Source organism: Aquila chrysaetos, chromosome 16, assembly GCF_900496995.4.
Source record: "Aquila chrysaetos chrysaetos chromosome 16, bAquChr1.4, whole genome shotgun sequence".
NCBI classification, from domain to species: domain Eukaryota; kingdom Metazoa; phylum Chordata; class Aves; order Accipitriformes; family Accipitridae; genus Aquila; species Aquila chrysaetos.
In genome coordinates, this window is record NC_044019.1 from 22,369,318 (window position 1) to 22,381,614 (window position 12,297).

The following is a 12,297-nucleotide window of genomic DNA, read 5'->3' on the forward strand; positions in this document are numbered from 1 at the left end:
TCGATTATTCCAAATTATTTGGAATTTTTTCCTTTTCTTCTCTTTTTTCTCCCCATTGTAAGTGTATGACTGCAGAAGTCCCCCCTTCCCTTTGCTGTCTGGAAAGTAAAAGAACAAACCCCTCTAATCTTGACTTTGTTACTGTCGTGGCTGTTGACACAATTGCTGTGGGTTTCGGAAAAAAACCAAACCAAAACAAAAGGCGAACAGTAACCTCCCTGATTCTACCTCTGCGTAGAAAAGCCCCAGTTACCCTAAGACAATGTTCAGCCTCAAAGGCTAACCCTACAGTAGTGTTTCTTTATGTTTTTTTCTGCTTGCTGAGGTTAGCTTATCTACCGAAGGAGCAGAGCGCTGCATTAATACCTAATGATGAAAGGTGCGGAAGATGTGAAAACCTGTTTCGAGGATTTTTTTTTTTTTTTTTTTACATTGTTGTTATTTATTTATTTTATTATTTATTTAGGCAGAGGGAGAGCCGAGCAGCGATGCCTACTGCCGGGCCGGCTGTCTGTAAGGGGTGCGAGCCGGGCGCCTGCCGCGGCCTCCCGGGCGCTGCCCCGCAGCGGCGGCGGCGGCGGCGGCGGGGGGTCCCGGCGGGCCCCGGGCACAGCCCTCCCCGCTCCCCCGGGGCTGTGGCAGCCGGCACCCCCCCCCCCCCACCCGTTGACCCCGGCTGGGCGGCAGAGCCGCTGGTCCTGCCGGCCTCTCCTGCCGGCTCGGCGGGGGGAGGCTGTGCCGCACTTGGGAAATGCAGCAGCGATTCCTCCCTCCCTCCCTGCCCGGGGGGGTGAAGTGCGAGGCAGCGGGAGGAGCTGTGCGTGTGTGTGTGTGTGTGCGTGTGCGAGCAGCGCTCCGTGGCCGCCGTGTTTCCTGGTGCCTGCTCCCTGACCCCAGTGGCAGTCCCGCTCACTGCACCGCGCCCGCCCTCGCCGCCGCCCCGGACCCGGACCCAGACGCGGACCCGGACCCGGACCCGGACCCAGGCCGCCGCCGCCGGGCACCACCGCGGGGTCGGGCGCAGGCTCTGCCCCGGCCGCGCCCCCGCAGCCCCATGGAGCGGCCCCGCTGCCCGCGCTGAAGGCATCCCCGACCCGCCCGCAGCGGCAGCCGGCGGAGGGAAGGTGAGTAGCCCCGGGTCGGTGTCTGCCTGCCGGGGCGGGGAGGGGGGGGGGGGGGGGGCAGCGGCGCACAAAGCGGCGGGTTAGAGGTGCCGTGTCATGGACGAGAGCGGCGGCGGGGGGGGGGGGGCGGCGAGGGGAGGGCGGGCAGGAGCTCCGGCGGCGGCGCCGGGGCCAGCCTTCTGCAAACAATACTAAGGATAAAACTGGCCGCCGGCTCTCCCTGCCTCCCCCGGCGTGACCGCCCCGAGCCCGCTGGGTCGGGTCGGGTCGGTGCGGCCGCGCTTCCCCGCAGCCGAGGCGGCTTTTTCGGCGGCGCTGAGCGAGCCCGCCCTGCCCTCCTCCCCCAGGCCGTGCCCCCGCTGCCCTCCGCCGCCGCCTTGCGCCTCGGCCGGGGTGGATTGGGGGGGGTGCGGGGGTGGGTGGCTGCAGCCCTGGAAGTGGCCTGGGAGCGGGAGGCGGTGTGCCGGCTCCTGGCTGGGGGTCGGGGCGGGGGGCGCCGCGGCGGGGCCGGGAGGGTAGGCCGGGGAGCATTGTGCTGGCTGGGGCCAGCGAGAGCGGGCGGGAGGGCGGGCGGGCGGCAGCGCCGAGCAGCCGGCGGGGGGACGGGGGGCTCCGGGGCTGCTGGCGCGGAGGGAGCCGGGGGTTGTGGGTGAGGGGACGGGGGGGGGGGGGAACGGGGACACACGGCGCAAAAGTAAGGAGGGTACGGCGGGTTGCTTTGCCGTTCCCCGGCGGAGTTTCCCCTCTGCCTTTCGCCGGCGGGAGAACCCGCTTTGAAACCCTGATCCCGGAGGCCTCAAGCACTTGGAAACCTTCCGGGGGTGGGGGCGAGGTGCGGCGGACGGCGGCGTTGGCACTGCCGGAATAAAAAGCAGCCGGGCATCCCCCCCCCCCAGCCCCGGCTCGCTGTGGAGTTTATTGCATCCCTCCCCCGAGCATCCTCCCCGCCCCCAACCCAAATCATTTCGGTTCTGTGGCAATGGGTGGTGGGGGGGTGCGATGTGAACTTTGTGCGCCACGGCACGTAACGCACAAAAATTGCAGAAATGCCCCCTCGGTGGCAAGCCGGGGGCGGGTAGGGCAGGGGGCGCGGGGCGGGGGCTGCGGCACACGCCGGGACGGGGCCGCGCCGGAGCCATTGGCCACCCAGAGCCATCAATCACCGGGGGGGGGGGGGGGGGGCGGTGAGCCCGGCGCCCCGCGGGGCCGCGGCCGGGGCGGCCGGCGAGGCGGAGGCGGGGAGCGGCGGGGAGCCCAGGTACCGGGGGGCGGCGGCGGCGGGGGAAGGAGTCGGGGTCCGGGCCCCCCCCCCCGCCGCCGGTGCCACCGCCTGGGACTCGGCGGGTAGGCTGGAGCCCGGAGTTGGCCGCAAAGTGCAGCGGCAGCCTGGCGGGGGGGCTGTCGGGGCGGGGGGTAGATAAGCCCCGAGGCGCGGGGTAACGGGCTGGGAGAAAGCCGGGGGTGCGGGGGCGGGCGCCGGCTTTCGGGGGAGGTTGTTGCGGCGGCAGGTGCCCGCGCTCCGGGTGGGTGTAGCGTGTTTTGTTGCCGTAACGGTGTCGGGATGGTGGATGTATCAACAGAAGGTGTTGACACGGCATTAACCCTTTCCGTCTCCTGCCTCTCAAAATTTTCTTTTGCAACCCGAGAGCAGCCGGAAGGCAAATTTTTGAAATTCAGATGAAGAAGGCGTAAATATTTTATTTGGGGGAAATGCGTTTTCCGCGTGCCTGTGCGCTTGGACATACGTAGAGCTGGTGCGCGTAGCTCTCCGTGAAATGTAACATTACGTTTTCAAATTACTTATCTGTGCGTATTTTGTGATAGTTTTTTGACGCGGCAGTAGTATACTGGCTTAAAATTAGCTGCGCTTGAGTTTGTGTCTGCCCTTTTATGAAAAAGTGCCGGTTTATACCTGTAAAACCGAGCAGATGTATACAATAGCACATCTCCTGTCTCACCGTCGGTACAAATCCACGCTGGAAAAGGTTTGTTGCTCCCAGGATAACAGCTATATGTGGGAAAATGCAACATGCTAAAAAAAAACCCAAATCTTCATTTACGTTTTTGATATAGTCATTCTTACTTAAAACTGCTACATAAGGTGTGGAAGATACCGCACATTGTTTTACTTGACAGATGTGAAAAATAATGCAACTTTTATTCTTTTGTACTCATCTCCTGTATGCAATCTTCAAAGAGTGATTGCAGTTGGAGGAAGTAGAACGGTAGTGATTCAAAGTAGACTTTTAAATTTTTTTTTCTTGGGCCCCAAATAAATCTGTTTTTAAAGTTCTGAAGTGTTCAGCTTCTTTTAGATATTTTCTTCAGAGAAGTTCACAGTAAAGAAGGTAATAATTAGATGCTAGTGGTAGGCGAGCTGTAGTACTCTATGGGGCACGAAATGGAAATTAGAGAATTGACACAGAAGCCAGCTTCAGATGTTACTGTTTTTCCAGTTCGGCATTTGTTGTTGAATTTCATTTTAAAAGAATGCTTTGTTGGGCTTTGTCTTAATTTAAGTATAGAGATTTATTTTTAAGATTAAAGATTGGAACAATGGGAAGCAATTGCAGCTTATATACTTACAATCTTACTGAAAGTCAACTTTAAAGTATTTAATACAGCTATTCAAGTATCCTCTTATCATTTGTTTTATGCCAGTTAGTTGTAATTTCTTTCTGTAACATGGATTGTTATAAACCTTGTAAAAAATGCTTATTATCTTTATGTATAATTCACTCTCATGAACAAATGGGATTTTTTTCCATGAGTGAACTATAATACGAAATTTAATGTTCTGACCTTTCTTATGCTAGATTACTGAAAATAGTGTGATTTAGCTTTTCTGAAAGCCCAAGCATATTTTTGTTGTTGGTTTAACGTGTTGTTTTATATTGTAGCTTTTAATTGCGAAAAAATAACATTAGACATGTAATTTTCACACTACTTAATTTATGCAGGCGTTAAAGTTCTTGCTGTGTAAAAGAAAAACTTAGGTTTTTTTTTTTCCTGGGAGCTTTGATGGCTAGCATTCTTGTTAATGACAGTCATTTCTCTAACAGGAAGATGTTTTCATTTGTATTTACTTTTCAGTGCAGGGCAATTATGCTGCTCTGTGTTGCACACTCTTCCGTAGTTTCTATCTCAAAAGAATTACAGTACTTGGAACAGGACTGCAATTTGAAGCAGGTGTTGTGTTTTACTGTTATGCAAAATAACACTAAAATATAATTGTAAGGGAAATTAAGGAAACAGCTGCAAACTTGGTGTGGTAACCACTACGTTATGGTTCGTGAGCAGTTGTTGCACGCTCTTACATCATGTCTAACGCAGTAAAGGTTTGGTTTAGTAAAGCTCACCTTGCTGATTTTTACTCCTGAAACTATTGCGTTTATTCTTATGAGAGGGGATTAGTGCAAAGACCAGACCATAATCTTAGTTACAGAGATGTACTGTCTCACTAGTGACTCAGTTTTTAAATGGGAACTTTATGGTTTAGTTTCATCTTCATCTTTTTTTTTTTTTTCTTCCCCCCCCCCCCCCCCCCTCCAATGCTAAAGAAGATGAAGGATAGAACCCAATTACTGGAATGAAGGTTGCAGAATGTCTTAACCCAACTAACATATGGAAGCCTACATAGGCCTGAGGTTGTAAAATAGTAAAATAAATGGCCTATAGCAGGCCATCTGCCATTTGCAGGGCATTTTTATCGTGCTTCATGCCAAAGTGGAAATTAGTCTTTGTATTAAAAATATATTTTGAATACAAATCAAAGATTCCAAATGTTTAACGTTACACATGGCAAACACATTTCTATCTGGGAGCGAAGAGAAGTCCAGGAATATCACACTGGAAAAATATTGCTTGGTTTGATGCTCAGGGCTCAAGTCACTCTCTTCGCTTTCCTATCTCTTTGTCTTCCCAGTAAGCACTGGTGTACTTTTGTAAATTACACACCAGATATGAAAAATCCACTATTGCATATGGCAGCTAAAGGTAGAGGGGGGGTGTGATCAGCTGATGCAAAGTGTCATGATTTCATGTAAGTCCTTGCAGCTAGGGTAGCGTGCTCCAGCTGAGGATCTACCTCGTAGACAGGGCTTTTATAGAGTTGCTCATCTTGAAAATATTCTTGAAACATCAGCTGATCAATTTTCACAAAGTCCCTCTGAAAGGAAGGCAGCTGAGGTATCCTCAGTTTATTGATTGAAGAAATTGAAGCTCAGATTCTGTGCAGGGAACTCAACAGAGAGCAGGTTTGGGAAGTTTCTGGCTGTTGGACCTCCGGTCATATTATAGAATGCTTCCAGTCTTAACGCAAAATGTGTTTAAGAGCACTTTGAAGAAGTGAAAGATGGGGATGCGTAGAGAGGGAAGAGCATATTTCTTTCATCTTACGCAGAAATATTTATACATAAAATCGCACTTAAATCTGTCAGATAAATCATTACTGTCTGGTGATGAATCCAAACCAGTTTCATTGCTAGTGCACTGTAACACGGATATTTTGTTAACATTGTCTAGATGCTAGCCTTTCTCTGCACAAATAAGTACTTTGATTCAAAAGTATTTGGGTGTACTTTTGCTATGCAATTTTAAGATTTTCTGCTTTGCATCAGCTTCTCCTAAGTGTCTCAGATGTAACTTATTTTGTAAAGCTAAAACAGGGCCTTGAACACAAGCGTGCGTATTTGTGGAAAGCCATTTGTCCTTCAGGAAACTGGGTCCACTTGTTAATTTTCATGGTTGCAATTAGCACAAGATGTTACTTCAAATAAAGAATAGTAAAGTAAATGCGGAGTATTTAACTGGAGCTTTCAACACAGATTTTTTTTTTTTTTTTCCTGAAGATGAAGCCTTACTTTAAGCATTCATCCTTCAGATGTATTTAATGATGATGGAGCGAAATGATGAGGTAATTAAAAAAAATGGGAATAGTAATGCTTTGAGAGTTAGGTGATGGGTACATCAAAAATATAGAAAAAGATCTTTGAATGGAAATCAGGAGAGGATAGAGTAATACGTCTGCGTATGTTTACATCTCCTTTGAGTTTATAGCAGTGTGCGCTGTCTTTCTCTCCTGGCAGAGGTCCACGGAGTTGATGAGGAGCTGCTGGGAGTCGGGAGCCGCCTGGAACACAATGCCCTACCCCGCTCCTGGCCTTGGGAAGTTGTGAGCTGCTCATGTCCATAAGGAGGAAGGATGGCTCATGGAATTCCTTCACAAGGCAAAGTTACCATAACGGTGGATGAATACAGCTCCAACCCAACGCAGGCGTTTACACACTACAACATTAATCAGAGCAGGTTCCAGCCTCCGCATGTGCATATGTGAGTATTCCTGACACTGCCTTTGTGTGCGTGCGTGTGTGTGTGTGTGTGTGTCTGCGTGTGCCTTGAAAGTGAGAACTGCTGCTGAAGGAGTGGGTTGAAAGCTGGAAAAATCGGTTAGTCACATTAGCTAATAGGCAAAACGGTTATCGAATTTCTTCCATGGGGTGTTTGAGAAACACTTCTCCATCATCTCCTGGAGGTAGCTCTTTCCGCCTGAGGCGCGGTGCCACCGACTTCGAGAAACTTGCCCCGGCGATGAGTAATAGGGTACATTTTCTGATACTTGTCACTTTACTGATCTCACTTTAACTCGCCTGAGGGACCCGTTGCTTTAAAATTTAAGCTCCCTTCCCCCAGCCCTTACACTCAGCTGCGAAATAGGCCTAATTGGGACTAATTGTCCCCCCTGATCACTGAATCTTTTGTCCTCCTGGTTGCGAGTGGAACGTGTGCCGCATGCTGCATTCCACTCGCAACCCGCAGCACAAAGGAGTCGGGGGCTGCCCAGTAGTTCCTCCCAAGAAATACAAATACTGCGTTAGAACAACGTCCCTGGCCCGAGCTTAAACCACCAAAAAGCCTGGGAAGTGGGGAGCTGAAGGCTTCTTACCTCACCTTGTTATTCCTGGGTATTGTATGACAGGCAGGATCATTCTGCTGCACAGCACCTAGCACAATGGTTTGTGTTAAGAGCTAAGTACCAGTTTTAACTCTGAATTTCCTTTCCATTGTTTAGTTAGGTTTGATCTTTATCTGTCGGTTATTTCTCTGAAGGTTCTTTTTCTTTTAACATTAATAGACTGAAAAGCACGTGAAACTAAAACAAAGACGACATCTCTTGACCTCCTGCGTGCCATTGTTAGTCAGGATTTTGAACGATGTCACACTATTGAATTTGATAAGGATTTTGCATAATAAGGGGGGAAAAGTTGTATGGTACTTCATTGCATTTTTGTTATGTAGAAGCCTGCCGGAAGAGTCACAATGTAGGAGTTCAGCACCTTCTAATAGGATTTCTTGTCCTTACAATCTTCCTAAAGCCAACTTTAGGAAGGATGCTGAAGAGTGTCTGTCGTGCATGTGACTTTTCAAAGTGGAAAAAGTTTTCATTAATTACATTTGATTTATTACTAGAACGATGATGTAACTCTTTTAGAAATTTTGCCATTTCTCGATTCACTTTTCAGACCTTTCATCAGCAAATTTCTGTTGCATGTTTTGCACTCCGGACTGCACTTCTGACTGACATTAAGTATAAATTCTATGTAGAGAATGAATTTGGAACAAACAAAAGAAATGTAGAAAGCAGTTTTAAAGAACCCCTTCTAACTGACGTTGATTTCAGTGGGAGCTGATTTTAGGACTAAGTGTGGTGTTCAACATGGTAAAAATTGCCCATGCTTTGTTTCAACACTCCAAAACATTTATACAGCTACTTTTCTAATAATTTGTGTATCTCTTGAACGATAATTGACTTGACAGATGTCTTAAAAGATATTTTACTTGTTTGGAGAAATTGTAATTGAAATAAATACTGAAACTATAAAGTACAGTATAATGACAGTATTTTAAAGGATTTTTAACTGAAATACTGCAGCTTTCTTAAAACCAGTAATTTGGTTTCAAGGAAGGGTGTGGCATACTAAAAGGGAGATAAAAATTTAGAAAAATTAGGAAGGGGATTAGTCTCAGATTTACAACGGAAGCAAAGAAAATTTGCAGTGCAGGAGGTGAGTTCAGGTGTCGGTCTGGATAGCAAATGATGGGTTTTGGAAAACCTGTTGAGGAAAGACTGACAGGATCCTACCAGGTGTCTAGAGTTGTGGGTAGAAGAAAGCAAGGAAGTAAAGATACGACTATGGCTGTGGGTTGTGTGGTGGTAGGAACAGCAGACTTATTTCTGGGGAGGAGAGACTAGATTGTGTGGTAGCTTCAGAAGGGGTCCTTATTTGTCTTCCCAATGTTTTGTAATGGAAACATGCATATTTCTGAAAGGAGATGTCATCAAGCGAGAAACCTGAACAAATAAATTGGTAAAAGCGGTATTAACAAAGAAACCATGATCTTTTTATCCTGTTGTATCTTTGCTAGGGCCACATGGCTGCAGCTGCCAGGATTGTTTGATGTGATTTGGTTTTACATTCTGCTTTTCTTTTTTGCTATCTTAAAGTAAAGCATCCATATTTTTTTTTCTAAGAGGGAGTTCGAGGAGGTTTTATTCTTCTCTAGTGAAAAATTTATTTAAAAGATCATGGGAAGATGAGAAATGAGTAAAGCAACACGGGAGCTGAGCGTTATGACATGTATGTGAAGAGCAGGGCAACACATTGTTACAGGGCCCTGCTGCATACCATAAATCAGTAGCTGGGTGCAGCTTAAGGACAATGTTCTTTTCTAAAGGAAATAATTTTTTTAAAAGTAATTTCTTTATAGATATGTATCTTCATGTGCAAAGGTGAGGACTGGATTCTTGGTGTACACCAAGCTATTCTAGTATCCTTTGGACCCAACTCTCATCTCACACAGAGTAAATGGAGGGTCTGTGGAATATCACCAGCGTAAACCTGGTGGTTAAGGCGCTACTGGCGTTGCTCTGCCTGTTCTGTGGGACATGTGTCCTGCGCTTTTTCTCTGGCTTTCATTTTGTGCCTTTCACATGGCAGTGTCATGTAGTTTGATCAGCAGGGATACAGTTCTCTTTTATCATCTTTATATGTGTTTTCACACCAGCGCTGATGGGTGAATCTGTTTAAGTGTACTGTCAGGTAAATAACAGTGAATTAAAGCTCCCTTTGCTTGGGCTGGCTGTGACAGCAGTTTTGTCAGTTACTTAAGCTCTGGTCTAATACAACTTTTGAATCAGTTTGTCCAGTCTTTGTATTTCTCTACTAATGAATGTTTGAACACGTGTTCTAAAGACAATTTTTACTGTACGATTATTTTGGATAAAGTGATATGTTAAATATTTTGTCATCTTGAAGCAATGCTCCCACCTACAGGTTTCACTTATTTTCCAAAGATGTTATAAAATGTTTGTATTTGAATGCTTTCTACAAGTAGTGTTTACTTTCAGTTAGTTTTAATTAACTGCATCACCTTTGTTCGCTGCTTTAAAGGGCAGCTGCAAAATAATAACATTTATAATGTGCCTGCCTTTACTTCTTAATGATTATTATTCTTTGGAAAGTCTTCGTACTTTCCCGTTTTTTGTCAAGAATTGTGACTTCAAAGAGGCAAATGCTTCTTGCTCTTTCGGTGTAGTGCTGCCAAGTATTATAAGGTTTAAAAAAAAAAAAAAAAGCTCGCAAGCCTGTTTAGACCCCTGAGATGTTCTGTACAAGGCTATGGTCAGTGGTGCCAACAATACCAGTGAGCAGCGGAGTAGGATGCAGCCTGGGGACAGGATGGGCACCCGCGGGTGCTGCTGGCAGCCTGGGGCGCAGGTACGCCTGTGAAACCGTGGCCTCAAAGTAGAGAGGATAGAGAAAATTTCCACTATTGTAAGCAAACAGTAGGAAAAAAGTAAAAATGACTAAACTTAAAAGATAATTGAATTCATCAGGTATATTTGTCATTTGCTTAGGGTGGTCTCTCTTTTTTTTTTTTTTTTGTAAGACCTTTTTTGGTTTTGTGGCTGGTGGGTTTTTTTCCCCTTCTTTTAACTCAGCAGCTTTACAGCAGCCAACACAGTGGGTCTTCAAACTATTTTAATTTAACAGGAATTACTAAGGCTCAGTTTTGTGGAACCTTCCCATCTCACCTGGTTTTTTTTCCTCAGTCCAGTGGAAAGGAGCTGAGAAGAAAGTGGAACAAATCCGAATGGAAAATTGTTCACTGAAGTTTTAACCGGAGGGAAAAATCTTCCTGTTTTGAGTACAACACACCATTTACTTTCACAGGGAAAAAAAAGGGGAGAGTGTAATAAACTTTGTGTATCTGTCATGGAAAATGCCTTTTTGACAGGCCCAGCTGGTAAGAGTGAGGGAGTTTTGTGGAGATAACTAGCTGTAGCCCAAGCTGCTGCAGGCTGAGCCTTTTAGAGGAGTTCATTAGCTTTCCGCTGGTCTCACCAGAATGGCTTGGTGGCTTGTTTTTAGGATGCTTGGAGTACACAGTAAAACTCTGGTATGGTTTAAATTCAGTAGTAGGGGAGTAAGAAAGACAAGAGGTTTCTGTGCCAGAGCAAAAGTCTTCTAAATGAGTTTATGCATACCTGGAGATACATTGAACAATCTGTAACTATATAATTTTACTGCCTTTTCTGTACTGGAGTAATTCCCCATGTGAGTATTCTTATTTTAAAACAAAGAGTATAAACAGCATTTTATATTATTAGGACTATATATGTATAGTTGAATAAAGTATTTAAATGTATGAGTGTGTGTAAATGTGTATATATAATAATAATAGTAATATAAAAATATAGCTGTATAATAATGGAAGAAAAAACTTTCAACTGTGACGAAGCCTTAAATTGTTAAAACCCAGAGCTCTTATTAGAATACTAACCTTGAGAAATAGGATCTTGCATATTTTTTTTTCTTGGGGAAACCATCCTGCATTTAATGGGTTTTATAAACTCCCACTGAGATTAGTGGGAAATCATGCATTTGATTTGTAATACTCTCAACTTTTGTTTCATATAACGTGTGTGATATTTAGGGGGAGGGAGAAAAAGTTGGCATTAGTCGAATATGGACTCATTTGACATTTACAGAATAGTGGAGTTCGTGCATGTAATAATATCGGTTGAGAGAATACAGAGATTCAGTCTTAAGCTAGTTAGCTATACCTAGTGTGACTGGGCAGGCTATTTCAGCTGATACTGGTGTGACAGGATCACAGTTTTGGTGGAAATTGTTGCTCTGTCCATTAATAACACTTCTTACAAAAGCATACATAGCTTGTGACCACCTGAGTTCCTTTTCACTACTTACTTTTCTAAATAAATTGAAAAAACCAGTACTCCCTGAAACAATCAAGTCACATTTAAGCTTTAATTGTGAAAACATGAGTATATTGAACGAGTGTAGTTAAAGCTTGAGCCTTACTTTTGGACACGGGGAATTTTACTGGGGTCGTGCCTCACAATCGGTCAGCTTCCCTTTGTGCAGTTTTAGTCTCCTTTCCCTCTCTGGTCCCTCAATGGCTTGGGTGGCTACTGAAACACAGCAGCTTACAACCTGGCGCGTTACGTAAAACAAACCTGTTTTTCTTAAGCCAACAGCAGCAGCCCTTCAACAGCTGCCCCGAAGCAGCTGAGCTCTCCCTGCAGCGGCGTGGGGATTCCAGCAGAAAGGAGGGGAGGATGACAGCTGTAGGTGAGAACCCTTACAGCTGTCCCAAAATAAACAGTCCCCACTCAAGAAGAGGGCCATTAACTGATTGCGTTTTCTGATTCTCCTGCCATAGAACGATGGAAGCTGAGTTGCAAAGATGCTAATTTTAATCGTCATAAAGAAAACTCTTTTACTGGAGTGTGTGCATATGTGTATGTCTGTGTGAGTTAAGATCTCTACTGATCTTAATGATTTTACATTATTTAAAGTTACTTATTTTGCCAAAATCTAAGCATAATATAAGTTCTAAACTTGAATTTTACATGTAAAGTGAGAACAAAAAACTTTTTAATGAGGGTACACTTAATATTTAAAGCCTTTTGAGACTCTGGACTGGAGCTTGCTGAAAGTGAAGCGTTCATACAGTGGTGGTATAAGGCTCAGGGATTGCAGTTTTGTAATTAAAACTCACGTTTAGGCCCCTTGTATTGCGTTTATGCTGTTCAGTCATAATATGCTAAACTCTCTTGAAAAATTGATTACGTTTCTGACCTCCCTTT

At 45.6% G+C, this 12,297-nt stretch overlaps 1 protein-coding gene across 2 annotated transcripts in view; it reads left to right on the top strand.

Annotated features, from left to right (window-relative positions):
• Positions 1 to 732: 732 nt before the first annotated feature.
• MPPED2 (metallophosphoesterase domain containing 2) overlaps positions 733 to 12,297 on the top strand; it is a 111,449-nt gene continuing 99,884 nt past the window's right edge. Inside the window, exons 1-2 of one of the 2 annotated variants that reach the window (XM_030039784.2) lie at positions 733 to 1,124; positions 6,212 to 6,455. In XM_030039784.2, the coding sequence (XP_029895644.1) occupies positions 6,328 to 6,455 (128 nt within the window). In that variant the 5' untranslated portion in view covers positions 733 to 1,124; positions 6,212 to 6,327. Of the gene's footprint in view, positions 1,125 to 2,335; positions 2,383 to 6,211; positions 6,456 to 12,297 lie in introns of those variants that run through there. The other variant, XM_030039785.2, reaches the window with a different exon arrangement.